Source organism: Myodes glareolus, chromosome 25 (genome assembly GCF_982192425.1).
Source record: "Myodes glareolus chromosome 25, mMyoGla1.1, whole genome shotgun sequence".
Classification (NCBI taxonomy): Eukaryota; Metazoa; Chordata; class Mammalia; order Rodentia; family Cricetidae; genus Myodes; species Myodes glareolus.
Genome location: NC_142050.1, coordinates 16,395,232 through 16,418,279, shown reverse-complemented (window position 1 = coordinate 16,418,279; position 23,048 = coordinate 16,395,232). Strand labels below are relative to the sequence as shown.

The 23,048-nt window shown below is 42.7% G+C and overlaps 1 protein-coding gene across 3 annotated transcripts in view; it reads left to right on the top strand.

The window, feature by feature from the left end:
* The window catches only part of Cttnbp2 (cortactin binding protein 2), a 150,775-nt gene that overhangs the window by 106,947 nt on the left and 20,780 nt on the right, over positions 1–23,048 (top strand). For all 3 annotated transcript variants that reach the window (XM_087901736.1, XM_087901735.1, XM_087901737.1), the window contains 7 exons: positions 2,121–2,396; positions 4,285–4,380; positions 5,566–5,645; positions 12,634–12,720; positions 12,803–12,902; positions 19,637–19,789; positions 20,631–20,818. In XM_087901736.1, coding sequence (XP_087757862.1) covers positions 2,121–2,396; positions 4,285–4,380; positions 5,566–5,645; positions 12,634–12,720; positions 12,803–12,902; positions 19,637–19,789; positions 20,631–20,818 — 980 coding nt within the window. The remainder of the gene's footprint in view (positions 1–2,120; positions 2,397–4,284; positions 4,381–5,565; positions 5,646–12,633; positions 12,721–12,802; positions 12,903–19,636; positions 19,790–20,630; positions 20,819–23,048) is intronic.

Sequence of the window (23,048 nt, the reverse complement as noted above, 5' to 3'; positions counted from 1 at the left end):
ACTTTGTTGAGAACAGAGTGTGCAAAGTCATGTACAAAATCAAGGACGGCTGTCAAAACATAAATCTTTCAATAGAACGGTAAACATCATGGGTCATCCTGAGGATTATAGCAGATGGGCCCATGAGAACGTGCATGGGATCCAAAGATGCAGAATGAAGGGTCATAAGAACACCGTGATGAACAAAATGTAGAGTAGAAAAGAGGGAAATCATGGCTCCTCCTAAGGGATCTGCCTGAGCAACTGCAGGATACAGTTGTCACCACACATACAGGGAAGGCTATCAACGGTGAAGCTGACTTGGCTAATAAAGACCAGGAGTTGTTTGGAGGCATGAAGTTGAGATATCTGTGTCAAGTCAGCAGAACTCACGGGGAAAGTATGACCTAGATATGTGTGACAGTCAGCAGTCTGTCAGAGGTATTTAAAGTTATAGGCCTGAGATGGGCAGAGGTCACTGGGGGAATGGCACAAAAGACAGAAGACAGTTGTGAAACAGTCTGTCATTAGAAAGCCTTGACCAAACAGCGGAGCCAGCGTAGGAGCAGGAAGCCAGGAACGCCTCTGTGTGCATCAGAGGTCACTGGCAACCTGAAAGTAAAGTCATGATAAATAAGGGAAAAAGACATTTCAGAAAGGAAAATGATACATTTGGTTTTATATTTGAATTATTATATTAAAATTAAGATTTTACATGTTGGTTGTATGATTTTTAATTAAAGAGTTTCACACAGGCCTCCAATGTGTTTTGATCATATTTCACTCAACTCCCAACTTACTCTGGGTAGCCTCTCTCATGTCCCCTTCCCAACTTTCTTTTCTTTCCTTTTCTTAATAGCACACCAAATCTAGGTAGTGCTGGCCTTGTAGGCACGGGTATTCAGTCGTCCTCTGAAACATGTGATTTTAGAACTAAAGCGTATTTCACAAGTCTTCACCATGTGTAAAAGTGTTCAGTAAGCTTCTGCTCATTGAATTTTGTGCATTCTTAATTAAACAAAATATAACCTTGTTATGTCCTCTATGACTTCAGTACTTGAGCAATTGAGCATATGTAGGAAGTCAACTCAAGGCAGTATCTGTGTAGAGACTATTACATTTTTTATAATTCATACAATTGCTTTATTTATACCTCATTAGGTAAACATTTTTCAGCAATTTCACTGAATATCTCTAAAGTTTTCCACTTTGTTTTTATACTAGGAGTCTTTCTATTTCAAGAGTGTATTGAATATTTAAATAAAATGCATTCATCATAGTGACTAGAACATCAGACACTGAAGATTTAGGAACAAACACTAGTGATTTTTGAGTAAACATAATTGACTTCTTGAGAACAGAAGCGCATGGGTGCCAACTCCAGGCATTTGGCATCATGCGGACTGGGAAGATCACATGAAGCCTCTACTGTTGGGGTGAGAGGAGAGCTGAGAGGGGACTGCTCGCCCACTGGGCACTAAGAGTCACAGTTCCTGCTGCCTGCGACACTGAACACTTACATCTCACTGGTGTTCATGTGTAACACCATGTTGAATTCATTGCAGTCCTTACTAACATAAATTAATTTACTCTCCATGACGATTCTCTGTATATTTTCCACATTTTCTGGAAGAAATTGAGGGACAGCAAGACCAGAGACATTTACCAAGTTCACAGAGCTAAGAGAGAGCTGAGTCTGAGGCTTAGACCTAGGGCTCTGTGACTCTTAGGGGACTCTTGTAAGCCTATTGACCTTCGGAACTGTATCATAACCTGTCCGTGACATTGTATATAAAGATAAGGAGAATACAGAGAACTCTAGATAAAAGGTTTCTGATCTTCCTGAGTGTTTTTGAATAGCCTGAGAATCTTTCTGAAGGAAAAAAAATCATTAAAATAGAAAAGGCTGAACTACAGAAATGACAAACAGTTTACTCTCTGTGCTCCCAAAGAAACCGTGGTGAGACTGGGAGGCCAATATCTGTTCCGGTACCCGAAGGCTCAGTTTCATGTGGATAAGATAGCTGTTCTTTGATGTACTTTAAAAACCTTCATAGATGCTTATTTTATTTGGTAGCTTTGCTTGGTTTTTTTTCTATAAAGACTGTGTGTAAACTTCCATCTCCCTCTTCTTCTAACAGATGCTCTCAAGATACCTTTAAGAATTTCCGTGGGTGAAATTCAACCAAGCAACCATTGTTCTGACGACTTCGAATGTGAGCACACAATCTGTGCTTTAAATATCCGCAAGCAGACATCTTGGGAGGACTTTTCCAAGGCAGTGGCTCAAGCTCTGACCAATCATTTCCAGGCCATCTCTTCTGATGGATGGTGGAGCCTGGACGATGGGGCACTGAGTAACACGGCCGACGCCTGCATCGGTCTCGGCACCAGCAGTATACAATCCATCACGCTAGGTATAAGCAGCCTTGAAGTGAAAAGAAAGTTAGGCGTCTGGGTTTATTTATGCTTGCGGGCTTCATAACCTTACAGCTCACTGATAAAATACATTCCAGGCTGGGCTTGTGGCAGCTGCCAGTATTCAAAACCTTGAGCCGTCACAACGGGCTGTTACATAATGTAGCCTGTTAATATAAAAATACTTTTATGTCTCAGATAACGTTAGGGAGTAAATAACTTGAAAGCCTTTGATGGGACTTTGTCATTACTCTTGTGTTTGAGGTAAATGCAGGCAATTAAGCACACTACAGATGCTTGCTCATATACAGTTTCTGAACATAACTCCAGATTTGCTCTCAGGCTGGGACAGTTGCGTTGTGCTGTGCTAACGCCTTACCGTCATGACAGGGTCCAGTGCAGTCTCAAATAGAAAGACATCCTTTAATGAAGATTCTAAGTGCCCACATGGGATGGGTCAGAGTGGTAACTGCTTATTTCTACTTGACAGGCATGACAACTTAAAAAGACGAAGTCTGTTTTCTGAGCTCAGTAAGTGCTCAGAAAACATTTCTTGCCCCTGGCTGGCTTCTTTCTCCTTTGATCCAAATTAACATCAATGAGAAATACACTTTGCAAGATTTGTGCTCACCACTTTATGAAGAGTCCACACCAAAGCCACACTGTACAACTAACTAGGTATTAGAGGGTTTGCCAAAAGGCATAAGACTAATGAGCAAAGAAGCCAGGATTCAAATCACAGGCTCTCTGAGAGAGAAGCATGCACATCCAACCATCCCATGTTTAAAAAGAATGGTCAAAGTGAAGGAAAGGCAATTTTTTACTATTGCTCTTATGTATCTGCTTAAAACATGGTGGGTTTTTTTATGCTTGCTCGTAAATGCAGGTTACATATTATATATTCCCCATAAATATAAATATAAAAATATATTCTCCATATCTTGAGAGCAAGTTGCTTATAACAACATTGGCATGATAGTTAAAATATTGTTATGGAACCACCAATGTGTAGTTTTAAAATTACATTAAGAAGATAAGGCATGAGTGATTCTCAGGAACACATTTTGTCCCTGCCCCCCACCCAGCAGTGTGGGGCAGAGTAGGCTCGATGCCGAAGTCTGACACGTAAAGACAGGAAGGGGCTGTTCTGAAAGAAGTGGCCCTGCAGCTGCTGTTGTCTGGCTAATCTGGAGGTTGGTGACAGTGAATGACATCCCAGCAGCCAATGAGTGTGCCTCAATGTGGGTGCCAGAGGGTTGAATGTTCCTCCTTATCACAGAGATCACAGAGTTGTAGCATGCCTAAGTAAAATTTCAGTTCCAAAAGTCACTGAGTTCTGTGACCAGAGGACTTAGCTTAGTGCCTCTCTATAACCAGTCCTTCACTGACGCTAGTCTAATGTTCCAAGAGAATTTTCTGAGGCCACGACATAGGACTTGAGGTCAACTGAGACGCAGAGGGTTGTACAAGTGTTGAGGTCAGACTGAGATAGATAATCTTAAATAGATGGGCTGAGGTTCTGAAACAACACTAAAAAGTTCTGAACATCTCTGGAGAACGGATGGTGAAGGAGCAGATGTTCTCCCAAGTCCCCGGGCTCCATGAAGCAGGCAGTGCTTTAAGAATCTGAGAATTTTGAGAACTCGATCTTGGAAATAGTCTGGCTCATTAGATTTTCTAAAAACTACTGTTTTGAGAAGTCTGTAGAGTTAACACCTTTCCCTTTAACCTTTAACAAAATGTCGTTGTGGAGTGACTTCCCCTTTAGGTGACCTTTGACCTCAGAAGCTCTAAATTCTTTAGCATCTCACAGAGGAGAATGTGTTTGCCATTTTGGAAGCGTCATTTGGGCTCTCCTTGACCTTCTCTTTCCCCTTATTCAACTAGGAAATATGCCATGGTCAAGTGGCCAGAGCTTCCCCCAGCCGCCCTGGGACTTCATGAAGAAGAAGAAGGTAGAGCAGGTCACCGTGCTTTTGTCAGGTACCGAATGAGACCGCAAAGCTGAGCGGTGCCTGAGCGTGTGTGCCTCCCTCACACCTGGCTCTCGGACCAGTTCCTGACCCTCAGTAACGCTGTCCTCTTGCTCCTAGCGGTGCTTTTGCGACTCCCGCAGTGAGCTGGTTAGATATTTCTGAAATGTCTGATTGAGGGGAGGGGAGATTGCAAAGTCGTGTTTCTGTCACCCTTGGTTATGTCTGCCTGGCTCACAGATTCCTGCGGCGTTCATTGCGTCCCTCCTTAGAAACAACCTAGAGGCAGCCTGGCATGCCGCTAGGAGTGACAGACTGTGAAAACAGAGATGGCTGCTGTTACTGTCGACTATGGTCTATGCCTGGTCTGATTAGTATAATGGCATCCGGTAATATTGAGAAAGCATCTACTGTTTTTAGGCTACGTTTGTATTTATGACGTAGTACAAGTATGGTGTCACGCAGAGGTCATAGCAGTCCACTAAGCTGTACTTCTGCTTACTTCTAAGTTATACACAGTTCTGAGTTTCAGACTGATTTTCTTCTGCAATGCCAAGTTATTAGCATATAGTGTGTTTACTGTTTCTCAGCCCTGAACTCTAAAAGGCTGCTGATCTCTTCATGTATTTTACACACGTAGGGATAGACTTTTTTTTAAAAAAGTGTTGACTAAAAGTTTTGTTATATAAATTATATTTATGGCAGTTTTTTTTTTTAAAAGTTGAGTGTCCACTCTAGAAAACTTCTTTCAGTTCAACCAATGTGTTGAGAGCGTGGTAGAAACTGGGGTGGGGACAAAACCTAAAAGGAGATCCTGAACTTTTACATTAATATTGGGCAAGGCTGAAGGTTTGCAAAGACTGGGGATCTGTGACAACTTTTGCTAATAAACAGTGATGCGCAGAGCCCAGGAGTCGCAGGCACAGCTCCGGGGTTGCAGCTGGGCCCCGGGGGGCCTAGCTCTAATTGCTAAAATAGTCAGTGGGCATTCTTGGGGGAGACAAGATTTAACTGTGGAGTTGTGGTACTAGCTGTTTAGTAACGAGTTAACAGGTATCAAAGTCACTCTGAGGCTCCTTGCCCGAATGTCAGCTTCTACAAATCCACAAGGGTCCTGTTTCTTTGATGCTAGCTTGCATGGTGTCTTGATTAGAAGGAAAGGCCAATTTCCCTTCTCTGTGTATATTTCTCATAGGTCCCCAAGAAGGCTGCCTCAGCAGTGTGTCTTATACATCTATGATCCCACTTCAGATGCTGCAGAACTACCTCAGGCTGGTAGGTTGGCACTGCTGTCATTACTATTGCGACATCCATCCGGTGGTCCATGTAGACAAGAGTGAGCCTCCTCCACCATGCATTCTGGGGTTATAATGTTATTTTCCCCAACACCCTTCTCCTATCCATCAGTGGCCTGGATTTCTGTCACTAGGATCCAGGTATCCATTTCTTTGACCCAGAGAGACAACCAGGAATTACTAAAGTGTTTTAACTTGGGTAGGAATGTATTACCTACCCCTTAACAAAGATGTGTCTTCAAATCATAGACATAGAATGGAATAAATGTGTATATCAAGATGACTTATTATGAGCGTTTATAATTTAGCATTGAATAAATAAGTTTACACCAGTGGGAATATTGATTTGGCCTCCTTTCCCTGCTTTCCAGAAACCAAATAATTAGCGCTTAGACAAGACTGAAGTTTGTTTGTTTGTTTTTTTTCCACATACCTAATTTGCAGCAGGTGAGAGGTCTGGGGTGGGGGGGCAGTTAAGATGACAGATCCAGGGACCTACCATATCCTCATGTTGCCAGAACTTTATTGTTTATAGTTGTCATGCCCCTACTGAGCTGGCAATTGTGTCCTGTTGTGTGTAACCAGGTCCCCTGTCGAAACTAGGCAGTGTGTTACTCACAGGAGGAAGAGAAATGTGATCACTGAGGAAAGCCATAGATTTAGAGAGAAAACAGCCAAGCCTTTATGTTGCATTCATTACACACATCACAGATGTAGATAATATGGCAAGTGTTGTTTATTCATAATAGCCCTGCAAGACTGAGAGTTACCTCCATTTTAAATGAGTAAGGCAGAGAGAGGTTGAACAACACACATAGAGGGCAAAGCAATACACATAGGCACTGATGGAACCCAAATTCTGGAGGTGTCTGAGTGAGGTCTAATGAAGTGAATATAAATAGCATAAGACATATTTAAAAATAGTTTGACTGAGCTTTTTGCACAAGCTGCTTTCATTAGATGTAAGCGAATGTTTTTGTGAAGCCATTTCTTGATAAAGCTAGGCTCCTAGTCTGGCCCACCTTGTACCAGCAGGCAGGTGGGGCCTAAGCTGAGGTCACTTTTCTCTCCTCGTTTTTCTTTGTTCCTCCACCTCCCCCCCCCGTCTCCCCCCCTGCCACCCCTTCCTCCCCCCCCCCCTGCAAAGCATCAAGTGAGCCCAAGAGAAAGAGCTCCAGCTTTTTCCTGTACTTAAAAGAAAGATGAGGGTGTGAACCCCATCATTAGGAATATGAGCCGCAGGCTGCGAGTACAGCCTCCTCCTCCCCCCTCCTGACAACTCTGTAGGAAGCATGGTTTTAACCAAGTGCTGAATTGTTCCCATCTAAAACTATGACAGATTTAAATACCCTGATAGTTTTTATGTCTTAGTTAGGCCTGCTGTTGCTGTGATGAAGCACTGTGACCAAAAGCAGTTTAGGGAGGAAAAGGGTTTATTTTACTCGGTTTCATATAATAGTTCATCATCAGAAGCAGTGAGGACAGGAGCCAGAAGGCAGGAGCTGCTGCAGTGGCCATGCAGGAGTGATGCTCACTGGCCTGCTCAGCCTGCGTTCCTTTAGAACCCCAGAGGATCAGCCCAGGAACGGCCCCACCCACAATGCACTGGGCACTCCCCAAGAATCGCTAACTAAGAAAATGCCCTACAGACATTCCTACAGTCCCCATCTTTTGGAAGCATTTACTTAATTGAGGTTCTCTCCTCTCAAATGACTCTAACTTGTGACAAGTTGACATAAAACTAGCCACGGTGCTTTATTTTTCTACACTTTATTCCATTAACTAGATAAACATACCGGTGAGCTGACAGGGGAGGATGGTTTTGTAAACACAGCTAAGGCAAGAGGATTGCTGTAAATCCAAGGGCGGCCTAGTTTACAAAGGTGAGACCCTATTTCAAAACAGAAAAACAAAACAAAACAACAAAAAACAGAGAACTGCTTTTTATTTAACATTAGTGAATAAATACTGGGTTTCATAATTTCGGTCCACTAATATGTATACTGTGTGACTTTGCTCATATAAATTGTAATTTCTCATGTGCTCCTTTTATGTCTTTGTATCTATTCTATAAAAAGGGACCTCAGAAAATGGTCCCAAATCATAAAACACAAAGGAATCCAGCTTTGTTTTTCTAACATCCCAAATGCCATTTTTACAGACTTCTAGATCATTACATATGTTCTAACTCCTTTGGTAGGTCTTCTCACATTTTAAGTATTACCAATTATTGATATAAGTTTTTAATCTTTCTCATCAAATAATATACCTCTTCATTATTTCAAATCTGCACAACACCTACCTGGGGGTGACTTCTGAGCGTGGTGAGAAAAGTTCAGTGGACGTTTCCGGGACAAAGTTGACAGTGACCACCATGCATGCCTATACGACAGTAAACGATGCCTTGAAACTATGTCAGAAGAGGCCAAAATGAAATTCCTAGCTGAAGTGACAGCTATCCCAGTTTTATTGGCACAGTAAAGTCCTTTTGTTTTTCCATTCTCTTTTGTGTTTAATGTGTCCACATAGTTGGCCTGAAACTGTCTCTAGGCTGCAGCTCTTACTCGGGCTGTCTATGACAAGTGGAACACCAAACAAAAATTGCGGTTTTATTGCCATAAAATACCACAAATCTGAAGCCACACCTCAGTTGCCACAGAGACGGTTATGGAGACCACAGATCTTATATCAACCCCCATTCGGTGGAGAAACACTGTAGAGAGGGCGGAATGACAGAATGGACGGGCCGTTGTTCAGGTTGCTCATTTCCAGGAATCTCTACGTCTCACAAAGCCCTGATTGACATGTGCTGTGCTGCTCCAATAAGATCTGAAGCTGCAAGAGTAACACGGATTCCTACCAATCACAATAATGAGGCCAGTATTCCTTTACTAATAAGCAAAAGTGCCGCAGCATAGCAGAATAATATTGTTGACCGTGACTCGGGCTATAGTTTTAGAAGCTGAATTTTATTTCATTTTTCAAACAGATTTCCTTTCAGCACAAAAACCTTTCTCCCACCAGGGCCACCCCAAACAGCGTTAGCTCACTTCTCACTCTTTCCAGCTGCAGAGCCCTCTGCTGGCAGCATGAAGCATGAAACACAACTTGACATTATGCCTAAGAGTCTGATATTGGAGAGATGTGAGATGATAGCTCTAAAATGGATAAATAGTTTTTTACGACCAAGTTTTTTATGTGGATAGCAATCTCAATGGATTAACTATAATTTGCTTCAATAATTAATGTTTGTTTAAGATTGTAAATGATAATCAATATACCTATATATCATTTGGTCAAAGAAAAAAATAGCAAAAGAATTGATAGTACTTGAAATGAGAAGAGATTATTACATGAATGTATGTGTTAAAACACAAACAATTGGGGGCTCTGTGTGTTTGTTTTCTCTTTACCTATGTAGTAAATGTGTTTATCTTCTATTGCACTTCATGGGGATATCATCGAGTTTAAACATAAGGAGTGTTTTGCTAGTTAAAGTCCCTTTCAATAAATTCTGAATTGCTTCCTGCCCTTTGCTCCCTAGAAACGAGTTTGTGAGAACAGATGAGGTGTTGATGTTGAAGATAGCTTATCTCTGAAGCTAGATCTTTTGCTGCTTTATGATTTCAGAATCAGCCTTCAGGAAGTGTAGACAGCTTGACAGGAGAGTCATAATGAATAGAACACTCTTGTTTTCAGAAGTAAAACAAGATTAAATTCCAAGGCCAGTTGAAAATCTCAGGGGTAGAATGTTCAGTAAATCTGGAAATCTGTATCACATTTCACTGGTGTGAAACAATCCATTCCTTGTGAAAGAATTTCTGTCCAGCAATTCATAGTGCTTTGGGATTAATTTGGAGAGCTGAGAGTTCTGGTTTAGAATTGCACCTGGCTAGCAATTTCTAGTCCACAGTTTTCCGCTAAGGTGATTTTTGAAAAGTGATAAAACTTCAGAAAAACAGAACTGAGGTCTCTATTATGCCAGATTTTCTTTTTCTTTTGGGTCACCAACTGGCTCCCAACTTAAGACACAGAGACTTCTTATTAGTTATGAATGCCTGGCCTATCTTAGGCTCACTTCTGGCTAGCTCTGTGAACTTAAATTAACCGATTTCTCTCCATTGACCTTTTCCTCGGGGCTTTTTACTTTTCTTTCCTTCTGTATATCTTACTTTCACTGCTTCTTGTGTCTGTCTGTCTGGTTTATGCCCCAAATAAGTCTCTCTCCTCCCTCTTCTCGCCTTCTCTCCTCTTGTTCATTCTTTTTAGCCTAGATTTCTCCTCCTACATATTATCTCTGTCTGCCAGACCCTCCTATCCTTTCTCTGCCTAGCTATTGGCCATTCAGCTTTCTATTAAACCAATCAGGTGTATTAGGTAGGCAAGGCGGAAAAAAAATGCAACACATCTTTACATAAACAAATTGCAGCATAAACAAAAGCCTCTATATGTAAAGCATAACACACCTTTGCTCAGTTGCAGCATAAACAAATATAACACATCTTTACATAAATATTCTACAGTACTCCGTTAGCAAGAATCCAAGACTTCCCCTCTGCCTTTAGAGTATTAGGCTCACTTTTGAGGCCTCCCTGAAATCAGAAAACACTGTCACCCCTTTCTTGTTCCCAGTTCCCTGTTTCCTGTTCCCAGTGATTAAAGCAACTACAAGATTAACACCAGTGAAAACCTGAGGAGCTAGGCTCAACTTTTGCCGCACCATGGAGTCTCCTCTTCTATGTCAGTGTGAATCCTTTCATATCCATTAGGAAATTTAGAGACACCTGAACACCAAGTTGATGAAGATTGGCGAGACCGTGTTGAGTCCTGAGAGGTGCTTACTCATGAGCACTTCTGCAGGGCAGGAGACAAACAACATGAGCTGTAGTTCATCCTTGTGTGCTTATCTGTCTTGTTGGGCAACGGATCCTGCAGTCATTGCTGGATCCTATAATTAGCAACTTACAGACAGGAGCCTAAGGGGGCTCAGCTAGCAAAGTGAATCCAGTCATGGCACCCACTTCCTGCCTTTTGTAACAATTTCCCCCATAGTTTTAGAGCGTGCAAACAATGATAAAATGTCAGTGCTATCTCTGTAGCAGAATACTATCGTTCTGAATATGCTGCTTTGACAATTTTCATAGACTAGGTGACTTCCAACACATACTTGTGGTCACACTCTAGAGGCCAGAATGATAAGATAAGAGCACCAGCAGATGCAGTGGGGTGAGAATTTCCTGGTTCCAGATAGTGTCTTCTTACTGTGTTCCAATATGGCAGGAGGGGCAAAAGGTTTTGCTCTGCTACGTTTATAACTGCCCTGATACCCCGTGTCCTAACTAAGGTTACTATTGCTGTGTGAGCCACCATGACCTCAACAAGTTTGGGAGGAAATGTTTATTTTGCTTACACTTCATGACACCGTTCATCAGTGAAGGAGGTCAGGGCAAGACCTCAAACAGGGCAGGAACCCAGAGTCAGGCGCTGATGTGGAGGCCATGGAGGATGCTGTTTACTGGCGTGTTCATTGTGACTTGTTCAGTCTGTTTTCTTATAAAGCCCAAGACCACCAGCCCAGGGGTAGTACCACCTACAATTATTCAGCTGTCAAGAAACTGTCCTACAGGGTTGCCTATAGCCTGGCCTTATGGAGGCATTTTCTCCATTGAAGTTCCATCCTCTCAGATGATTCTAGCTTGTCTCAAATTTGACATAAAAATTAAGCATCCCACTTCTTAAAGCATCACTTCCTAATTTTCACCTAGATCCAGTTAGCATTTCTATGTAGGAATATGAGGGGGCAAGATCTTAGCCACAGAAAAACCAGATCAAAAAGATGGGCGGTTCTCCAGAATGCAAAGAGATAAAAACCGAAATCAATGCAAGAAAATTAGTAAAACCTGGCCGAGGATGATAAAGAACAGCACTGGAAAGAAGCTGGACAAAGTAAGGAACTAGACAGTGAGAATGCTGCAGTGTAGTGAGTCTGTGCCCAAGTCCAAGAGGAAAACCGAGATAGTGAATATCCAGAGTCGTAGGAGACTAACTCAAGGTGCTCTCAGCCTGAAGGCTAGAGGCACAGGGATAGGACACGATGAGAGATGTTCTCACGAAGAACAGAGAGAAGTATTGCTGGCCTTCCTTAGAAATATAGAAAGCCATTCTATTTAAGATGGAGAGAAACAGGTCATAACTAAACAAATCCTATCAACATTTTTAATATAATCCCATACATTCTTCAGGATTTCTAGTCACAAATACAAGTGAGAACAGTTTTACCTCAGTAATATTCTTTGATTATCACTTTTCCAGGATTCTTACAGTACTGTAACACCTCAGCCTCAGCTGTACTTCCTAAAATAGTCTCTCGTGTTTCTGGAGGAGTCCCTGCCTTAGCCTTGGTCCTTGACGGCATGTCTGCCGTTAGCTTGATTGGCCACCAATACCGCGGAAATCAGCCTTGTCACGGCTGTGATCATCCTATGGCTTTTAGATCCTTACACCCACCCCCGTGGCAGTTAGAGCCACCATCGTGCCTTATGTGAGCCTTAGCAAGTTCCTATTAAAGGTTTACCCATAACAGAATAATACTTAACTTCAGAGAAAATGTACTCATGGCTAGGAGAAACGTTGTCTTTCATACTATAGCACCCAGTCCCAAGCTTGCCAACAAGGGGACTCTAAAGAATGACCTTTTTAGCCTATAGTGTGGCACCTTGCAGGCAATCCTTGTCCATTTCCCTACCCTGAATATATTATGTAGCTTCTGTGAGCATGTCCTAGTTTCCTGGGGAGGGGAGGCACAGTTCAAGTTTTAAAAGGCTTTATATGCCTAGTAAATACTGCTAAACTTAAATAGCTCTATTCTTTTGGAAGCCTAAGGATAATTGGGAATTCTGTCCTTGGGCGCCACATTTTCCCTTGTCAAACTAACACCTTCCCCTGGGCTTCTTCTTGGTTCGGAACAGGTTGAGCAATATCATAATGTCATTTTCCATGGCCCAGAAGGAAGTTTGCAAGACTACATAGCACATCAGCTTGCCCTCTGCATGAAGGTATTGTGTATTCTCACACCATTTCGTTTTCTTTGAAGACTGGGAAGAATATAGAGTTAATGAACCTGCTTTGTCATCACAGCACAGGCAGATGGCTGCAGGATTCCCCTGCGAAATAGTGAGAGCCGAGGTGGATCCAAGCTTCTCCAAGGAGCGGCTAGTAGACGTGTTCATCAGTAGCGGTAAGGCCTTGCGGAGAACTGGCGTGTGGTGACTCAAAGGCATGCTCTTCACTGAGCCGTTCCGGGGAAATCTTTAGAGTCGTGATGCTTTTTACTTTCTTCCCGTTGATGAAATTAAAAATTGACATGAAAGCTGGAAGCCCAGGTGAACAATTAAACAGCATTTCTGTCAATGCCACTGTGCTAATTGGTCATCTTGAGTTTTCTTCTTTATTTTTATAAACCACTGGCTGTTCTAACATGTGATTTGGCTGTCTACAGTAGTATAGCAAGAGAAGAGGTAATGGAAGCAGTAGTAGGCTTGCATATTGCATTTTGACATCACCTAGAATTGCTGCTGTAAGGTGATAAAGCAAAAGAAATGGATGTGTAGGAATCTTTGCCATTCACACATTTCCTGCGATGATGTATTCATCATCCTCATACGTGGAGTAAACTTCTGTCTGACCATTGGTGTGCCATTGATTAGCATTTTTAAAATATATTACACGCACCAATTAACTCATAGGATCTCTACAACAGTGCTCTGCCAGTAGCTCTCACTGTATCTGTTCCCACAAATAGGGTGGCAGAACCACATGTAAACATTTAAGGTGAATTATTCATGAGGCCTTTCACAGCTTGACACTCCAAGTTCACCACAAATGCGGTCCACATAACCCTGCATGGCACAGCTGTGACACAAAGCTGAAATGGGCTCAACCTCAGTGTCAAGACGGTCTACCCACAGGCATAACTGTGGGAGAAACAATAAGATTCACAGAGAAGTTGAGGCATTCTGCATCTGAATAGAGAGGGCTCTTCTTTGTCTTTGGAGCTGTGTTGAACGGTGTTACCCCATGGCTCAGAACTCAGCTATAAACCAAGCTTAGGAGGATAGAAACTAACTTCAGTTTTTAAGTCATGAAATAAAGTTCAAAACAAATTTGGAGACCAACTAAGGCTTCTTTCAGCCTCCAAGCACCCTTTGGAAATAGGAAAATCTTCTAGAATGTTAGTGTCTGTCCAATGCACCAGAAACCAGGAAATAGATATAGAACACTATTTTCTTACATACGATTTCAAACATAGATAACATTTGTTAGTTTCTACTCTTGCATGTCCTATACTAAAATTATCTTTGTAACTGATCATTCCGTGTCCCTGCTTAGTAATCTGGAAAGCATTTGGGATGATGTTGTGGATTCTACCCAGGGATGCCACAGCAAGAGCAAATACAGAAGGAAATCCTGTATTTGGCTTAGCGATCTGTAAGGATCAACAGTTTTCTTCAATTTTTAATAGCAAAGTAAAGATCAAAATGGTGATGTTTGTCTGCTGTGCCTTTGACTACAGTGACTGTCAGCAGCATGAGTAGTTTGGGTCCCTCAGTGGCCTTTCCCTCGTGGCTCTAAATTCTGCCAAATCTGCTCCCGCTACCGCTGCTGCTGTTCTCTAGACCCCCTCCCTGCCCCATCATCTCTTGCTCAAGTGACTCAGAGGCCTCATCAGCCCTCATCATTTTCCTTGCTGCTGCTGCTTCACCACATCCTCTTCAGTGAGTTTTGGAGGATCACTCTAGGAGACAAAAACTTTCCTGGTATTACACTCTAAAGACTCAAGAATAGAAATTGAAATTCTTACAATGCTATGTCAAGAACATTGTGTCTGGCTTGTCACCTTGTGCCTACTTCTCTGGATGCTTGCAACTCCCTTCCCCCTGCTCTTTCTTTCAATAAGACCCACTGCGTTTGACTATGGCCAGTAAGGAGGTGGTGTGGAATGCACTTCAGTGAAATAGGATGGGCTACCATGACTTCTGAGCCGTGCAAAGCATGTCCTGTGAACCCCAAGGGCTCATAGGTCTATGGGTGTCTGTGCATTCTTTATGCAAAAAGAGATATGCAAAGATAATCTTTTGATAGTGGGGGGCTGATAGAAGGCCTCAGGGGAAGGGAAGGTGGATCTATACAACTAAAAAGGCTCCCTAACCTGTTGTACCCTAGCTTTCAGAATAATGGGGTTATAAGGCTTGTCTGTCAACTGCACTGTTGCCTTTTTATTAAGAAGTGCAAGTGATCAGATGGCATTGTAGAGGCACACACTGATTTCTCACAGATGTTCTGTGTGCCAGTAGGTCTTAACCTTAGATAAATCCCTTGGATTTGACCAGCATTGGAATGGTGGGTTTTATCTTCCACCAAGCAATGCATGTATTTATTCTTGCCTACATGTCTTTGATTCATTCACAAAGAATGAATCAAAGAGCAGAAGGGCAGAAGAAGCAAGAGGGGCAGAAGCTGACTAAACTTAGCTTCAAGAATCCAAAACTTACATCGAGAATAAAATGGAGGCAGTGAAGGAAGGAGGAGGAACAAAAGAGCTCCAGGAAGCATGAAGGGGCTCAGAGAGTCGCATAAATCACTTGTGTAGTGTCGTTCACGATGACATTTTCCTTCTCGTTTTACCTTTCGGGAGAGTCACATCCCATGACTCTGTTGTTTGCTGGGAGGGTGTGAATGCGTACTGCCACTGGCTCAGGTTCCTCTGCAGTGCAAGGTAAGAAGTGGAGTCATCGAGACAAATGGGATTCATCGAGACAAATGGGATTTTAAATTCTTTGTGACACAATGTGGGGAACAAAGAAAAACTTAAAGGCTAGATCAGTATTTTCAAATAACACTTTGAATTCCTTGGAGAACTCTCCTGTTTAGAAGTAAAAACTGAATGTTATTACTGTAGTAATGGTAGAGGAATATGCTAATCAAAGTCTCTGTAAATGAATCTACCTCATTGGGCCCTGCATCACCGGAGACTCTTTGAAGGCCTTGCCTGCAGTCAGTTCCCACCTTGTCACACCAGAGCATTGTCCCTATAGGGACTGGAGTAGGCAGTATACAAAGGGGGTTATTTTCAGTCCCCAAAGGGGTGATTATAAACTTGGGGTTTAGCTACTATTGTGGTATGCTATTTTCAGACTAAGCAGTGCTGCTGTTGAAACAACCATGTAGGATTTTAATTGAAAGTTATCCAGAGCAGAGGCTTAGATCTGAACCCCAGCGTCCAATTAAGATTGCCAGTCTCTACAGGAGAGGAACCGGGCCGGGGCAGTTTACATTCAGAAGGTATAAAGAATAGTTTCAGAAATGAGCTTTGAAGTAGCGTAGAGCGAAGGGGTCTCAAAGGGTCGGGTTTCAAGCTCCAGGATAAAAGGAGTCCACAGGCAGAAATAAAGTGTGTGAGGGGCTTTCATTCTTGTCTCTGGAAATCTGCCAGGCTGGAAAAACCTTCAAACTCAAGCTTTGGTATTGAGTTCTCACTCTCTTCTGAGATTCATGAATGTTTAGATATGCAACTGCGCTAAGTGATCTGAGCTAGGTACATAACTAGGTACATGCTGCTTCTCTAAGAAACCAACTTGGCACACCCCGGACGAAGGAACGTGATCACAGAGAGAAGACGGGGGCTAGATGGCCAGCAGTGTTAAAGACACTTTTCACCAAGGGCACCCCCACCACCTTGATGGGACCCCATGACAGACGAAGGTGGGCTGATGAGGAAGACACCTATGGACAGCGACACTCACCCTTAGTTCCGAGAGTCTGCTATAAATGAAGTCAGCAATGCAATCTCTCCTGGTGGATCAAGAAATTGAACCTGTCCTTCCCTGCGAGACTTCCTGTACCCTTGCACGTCTACAAATTCAGTTTATTTTATTGCCAGTGTGATTCCACCTCCTTACTCCCTCTTTATTTCTCTTCCACGGCTGCTGCTCCTCAGTTCGGGAACCTCAGGCCTTACACCCCATCATCTTATTTGCTTTCCCGGTAGTACAGTGGTGGCCGTGTGCTCACTGCCTCTATTAGCTATACAGCCTCTTCTTTGGTGGGAAATGCAAAGCTGTCTTTTGTGTTTTCTCTATGCCCGTCTGTGAACGTGGAAGGCAGACTCACTGTTTTGTCTCCTAATGCCCTTCCACTTTTATGGACCTTGGTAGAGGCCTCTTCTTTTGCCTTCAGCACATCAGTTAGAGATCTTGTTTCTTTTCCCTTTGTCTCTTTCTTGCAGCTCTCCTTACACTGAATGAGACCTCAGAGCAGGAGTCAAACCCTCTTTACCCTCATCCTGAAACATTTCTTTATCCCTAATCTCAAACATTTTCACTGATCGTCAGCAATGCTGATAAATACCCTCACAACACATTCTCTGTCTTCCACAGCTCATTTCTGTCCCTGGTGGGCAGTGCAGCAGATCTAGGCCCTGGCAGGACCTTCTTGTCACAGGGAACGTTTAGGAAGTGCCAGTGTCCAGTACATCTGAATAGAGATTCATCAAAATCACTGGTAATGCAGGGGGTGGAACCCCAGTGATTAGACCATGAGCACAGAGTGCGGAGCAGCTACGCTGTGTGGCTGCTCACCACAGACGTGAGGTGGCTGCTTGAGCCCATTGAATTAGTGTGACACTTTTCGCTCTGTATTCCCCACCCAGTCACTTTTCTCTTGGTGTTGATTCAATACACCAGTCCCTTCTGAGACTAAAGTGTAACCAGCCAACGGAATTCTATGTCCGCCATTTCTTAAAGGTAGATGGCCTTCTCACATCTGTCCCCTGTTAAAATGCCACTCCTCACGCTAGCCCTCATCCAGAATGGCTTCCTTCTTCCACTCCCCCAAGACATAACCATTGAACCTGTAGCACCCGTCACAAGGAAACACTTGGATAAACATTTGTTGAAATGCAATCAAGTTTTCTTGTACATGCTGGCTAGCACAGCAGCGTCAGAGCCCTTTGACAAAGCCTTATACCTAACACAAATCGGAGGAAATCTGGACTTACTCAGTCCCATGTCACAGGAAAAGATATGTAAGCCATTGGATAGATGGGTTGTGGTCTTTTTGGTTTTTATTACTAAATAGAAGAGGTCTATTTACTGTTACTATTTTAACCAATTATAACTTTCCTTTTTTCCTTCCTTCCTTCCTTCCTTCCTTTCTTCCTTCCTTCCTTCTTTTCAGGACTGGGTTTCTCTGTCTATCCTTGGCTGTCCTGGAACTTGCTCTGTAGACCAGGTTAGCCTCAAACTCACAAAGATCTTCCTGCCTCTACCTTCCTGGATGGATTTAAAGGTGTATGCCACCACCACCCAGCCCAATTATGATTTCTTATACTTCTATAGTATACACACATGTATGTGTGCATATATTATAATTATTTATTTAAGAAAGGCTCTCACTATGTAGCCCTGACTTTCTTCAAACTCTGCCTGGGCCTCTAGTGCTATTCACATACATGTATTTCTGAGATAATGTTTGAATCTTGAGAAGCACCAGTTGTCATTGTTGCCATATAGAAGATCACATCAGACGATACTGTGATGCCCAGCCACTAGTGCAGAGAAATTGAGAGATGGCTCTTATTTCTAGCCTGGTTTTTAAAGATTTAGCTGAAGACGTTTACTTACATTGTTCAGAGATTCTTTTGAGAATGAAAATCCATTGCAGCTATAGTGATGAGAAGAAAATACAAAAGTTTCTCCCATGAGGGTTCACAAGTAGAGTGTTCCAAAAGTGCTTTCAATTGGTTACTCCTCACTGAAGTTTAACTTGACTAGGACCAAAATTTCTGAAGTGTTCTAAGAAGTTAAATGCAGTCATTTCTTATTAACTGTCATTTAGGAATTGCTGTTTTTACATTTTTACTAAAGCAGGAATGGCATGTGAGTGCCTGGTAGTTGCCAGGCCTTGTGTTGAGTGGGTTTTGTATGCTGGCTTATTTGCTCCGTTAGTAGAAAGTTCCCACTGAGCTCCCATCTTTCTGTTTGGGTAGATATATAGTCATCTCTGCTCATCCTGAATGGGAGGAAGGCTAAGAACGGCGATGTTGGATTTGACTCCCTCCTCAACTGTTTCTGAAACCTTAATCTGATCACTTCTGAGGACTAGGCCGTGTTTACTTCTCCAAAGCCTTGCCTATTCATGCTATGATCATCTTATGTATGCATTATTTAAAGGACATTTAACGTTTTTAACCTTTGATATTATGAAACATACACAAAACACCACATAAAGATAAAGATCAAAGTGTAATTTTGACTAAATTAACCATTTAGCCACTGAACAAGCCGAGAATTTAAATACCTTCAGCTTCCAGAATGTGCATACATGCCTCCTCTTGCTCACAAAGCCTTGCTTGCAGCCACATCACTATCATTTGTATAATAATTTTTTAGTATTTTTGGAAGTGTTAAGGAATGAATCTAGGGCCTCCCGTTCACCAGGAAAGCATTTTACTGTAGAGCCCCACCTCATGCTCTAAATGTGTTTTTATGGTCTTGTTTCCTGCTTATAAATCCACAGATTAAACATTTTTCAAATTTTATATAAGATGAAATCATATTGTATATATTCCTTGATGACTTGATAATGTATCATTTGTGACAGCTTCCTGTGTTCTCAGAATTGTCATTTCCAGTGTGGGAATGACAACTTTTATTTGCCCGAGCCCTTGCTAATAGTGGTGGATGGATGCCCAGGGTTTGCTATGTATGAGGGGTGGCATGTTGTGTTCATTTTCAGCTGTGTTGCATAATGCTGTGCAAGTTCCTGGACCTGCAGCTGTGAACCTCCGGTATTTTCAGAGCATGCCCACCACACGACATTTTCTGTGAACACTGTCTTCTTAGGTTTGCATCTCGTGCCAGTTTGTGTAGGCTTTGCAAAGGTATTAACCTCTAATTTTGCTTCCGACTGCAGCTTGTCTGATCCCAGTGAAACAGTCTCCTATTAAGAAGAAAATAATCATCATCTTAGAAAATTTGGAAAAATCTTCATTATCTGAGTTACTGGGGGACTTCTTGGCGCCTTTGGAAAACCGCAGCACTGAAAGCCCGTGCACTTTCCAAAAAGGTAAAGGGTGGGGCGAGCTCGCTAACAAGCCAGGTGTGGCATCCTCGCCGCTGGTTGGGCCTAGGCTTCCTTAGAGGTTCTTAGCGTTTTATTGGGGAATGGAAGAAAAGCTCACATGACTCACAGAGTGGTGGGGACACTTTGCTCAGAACCAGTAGTGTAGATTAGAAAGGATACATCCTCAAGATTCCTGCTGGGCCACATGCGTGAAGCGCAAGGGTCCTGATTGTTGTTTGAGGTTTCTTTTTATGAAACCCAAGAGAAGATTGAGCTTGGTCGCTAAGGGGGGTGGCGTGGGTAGTTTTCTGCTTTGATGAGAAGATTTGGAGTATATAAGCCTTTTCTCATTCTGCAAACCCCTTCTACAATGCATCTGATTTTAGTAAGAGGCTCTATTATGCATAGGTTATGAGAGAGTAAATAGAGGATTCTCCCTAAAAGTTTACCTGACACCTAACGTCCTGTGCAAGCGCCCCAAACCATTCTAGGCTGAAGCTGGCTTTGCTCGTAGTTCTCGGCTGGTGTTCCAGGATGGGTTTGGATAGGAAAGGAGCTTATCATGGGTCCTGCTAAGGAGAGTTAGTTCCATTATTTAAAGCAGGTATAGAGCTGAGGACAGGTTCAGGTTCTAGGTTGTTCAGCACGTTGTTCTGAGAGGAGTGTGTGTCTAGCCCAAGCCGCGGGGAGTCCCAGGTTGCTAAGTTTTTCCATGTGCTTACACGTCTTGGTGTGTCTCCAATCTTTCTGTCCTCAAAGTACAAGTTATGTTCCCCATGTTCTTGATTTGCACTGGCACCAAGCATAAATAGCTGAGGCTGAATTATGGCTTGGCTTCTTTTAGGAAATGGAACGTCCGAATGCTATTACTTCCATGAGAACTGCTTTCTGGTGGGAACCCTTGGCAAGGCCTGTCTCCAGGGTTCTGACCTGCTGGTTCAGCAGCACTTCCGCTGGGTGCAGCTGCGGTGGGATTGCGAGCCCATTCAAGGACTGCTGCAGAGGTTCCTGAGAAGGAAAGTGATGAACAAGGTAACGGGCCGAAGCTGCCACCTGCCAAGGCAGGAGAGGGGCTTTCTACCTGGGCTTGAGTTCTGCGTACAGTGTGACCCAGGCTAGGATCCTCTGTGAGCCTCGCAGGGCTGAGTGCAAGCAAGGATGTGGAACTCGCAACAGCTTCTGTACCAAGCCAAAGACAAGAACATGGGGATGGGTTCCATTATTAGAGAATGTATGTAGAAATAGTAATGTTTTGGGATAATATCATGTATAAGAAAAAAGTTAACAGTTTCAATAATTCTCAAAGAATCTCACCAAGCTCTAGAAGCTATAAGTGTTAGATCTGAAAATTAATCACCGTTCTTAAAGAAAACTAACTGATGCCTTAGAGCCAGAGGGCATCACCCTACTGTTTATGCCATTTTAATAGACACCTTTCACACAGTGGTGGGAAATGGTTAAGTGTGCTTGTTTTAAGAATAAAAATATTTATTTTAAAGTTTCTCATATATAAGAATAATGCTGTGTTGACCAGATGTAAAATATTATTATTTAGTCTGTGAGTGGACCGACGTCTGAGTATCAGAGTAGATTTATTACAACAGAACTTCATTAGGTAGAGTTTTCTCACTTAACCCCATGCACAGGCGGTGTTTAGAGAGCATCGTTATTTTAACAATATCATATTCTAAGCCACTGATAACAAAACAGCTCTCCTCACCCAGGCGGACCTTCGACTGTCCTTTCAAGACAAAGATGATACTTGACACCATGTCGTCAGGTCAGGGTGTGTAGAGGAGGAATTAGAGGAGAGTAACACGTCATGTCAACTTCTTATTACCATGGAGAAAAGCACATCTTCAAACGATCCGCAGAATCCTAAGAAGTTTCTCCTTAATATTGCAGTGCCTACCCCATAGTTCTGGGCCATAACCAGAGCTCGTCTGCAAGACCAAACCTCTCTCTGCAGTACTTACCACAATCCTGTCTGTCAGTGTGTGGATGTGCACACTTAGTGAGTGAGTGCGGGGAGGGGCAGACGGGAAGATGACTTTTGGTGATTCAGTGATGTGAACTTTCATCTGAAATTCCTAGTTCGAGAAATCTTCTGCCTCGTCATGAATATATTCTTTCCGCCGAAGCAGCCACTAGGTGACCTCAGTAAGAAGAAAGAAAAGTCGGGGGGGGGGGACCCTACAATCTGAAGTTTTTCAAGTTACTAATACTTTCATTAATTTTAGCACTGTTAATAATCATGTGCCTTATTAATTAGAATAATTAGTTTAATTAATTAAGATGTATGGTTAATAATTACTAAAGGTAGTTTTTAGTAAGTGGTTTATTTCTGTAGCCTTGACACACCCCTGCCAGCTCTCTGGTAAACACGGCAGCAAAGGAGCTCTTGCTGCCCTCGTCCACAGCACTTGAAAGTGGGGTATGGCACAGAGGAAGGGGGCAGCCAAAGAGTGATGTGTTTCGTTTCCCAAGCATCACTTCCAAAACGAATAAAATAGATTCCCTGCAGTGAGCACACAGTGGGAACAAGCGATCACTCCAAAATCTTGGAGTGCAGAAAGCCGACCCCTTGCAGGCATGCGGAGGCGGGTTTGTGCTTGATAATAGTCTCTTCTCACAAATCCTTCAGAGATGCAGGAAATAGATCTTTCAAGATTCTAGGCTTCTTACAAATATTTAACAAAGATAATTATATTTTTAGAGAGAAATCAACATTTAACTCTAATTGCAATGCTGCTGTTAGGATTCTTGCTAGAAGGATATCAGAGAAAGTGGGGGACAATAGTTTTGGGTTTTGGGGGTTTTTTTTGTCTTTTGAGGAGGATGGAAGTCATAATGGAGGCAAAGCTACAAGTAGCCCAGCGTAGCAACTTGGCTGAACTACTGTTAACCCTGACAAGCTCTTTCCATCTTCCTTGGCCAAATCATTCCCTTCATGTAGAACTTACCTATGTTTGCGTTCACCTTCTGTAAATGATACTTATTTGTTCTTAAAAATATTCAAAATTTAAGCAATGTATTTTGATCATATCCATCCACCACTCCCTCTCCCATCTCCCACCATGCTTCCCTACCAACTTCCCGTCCTCTCCTTTCTTGTTAATAACACACTCAGTGCTGCCCATATGTTTGAGGGGAGGGGAGGGCCATCCACTTGGGTAGGGACATATCCCCAAAGCAGAATGATGTGTCTTTAACAAAGGCCCTAGCAAGTCATCATCCTTGCCTGGTGATGGAACCATGGTGG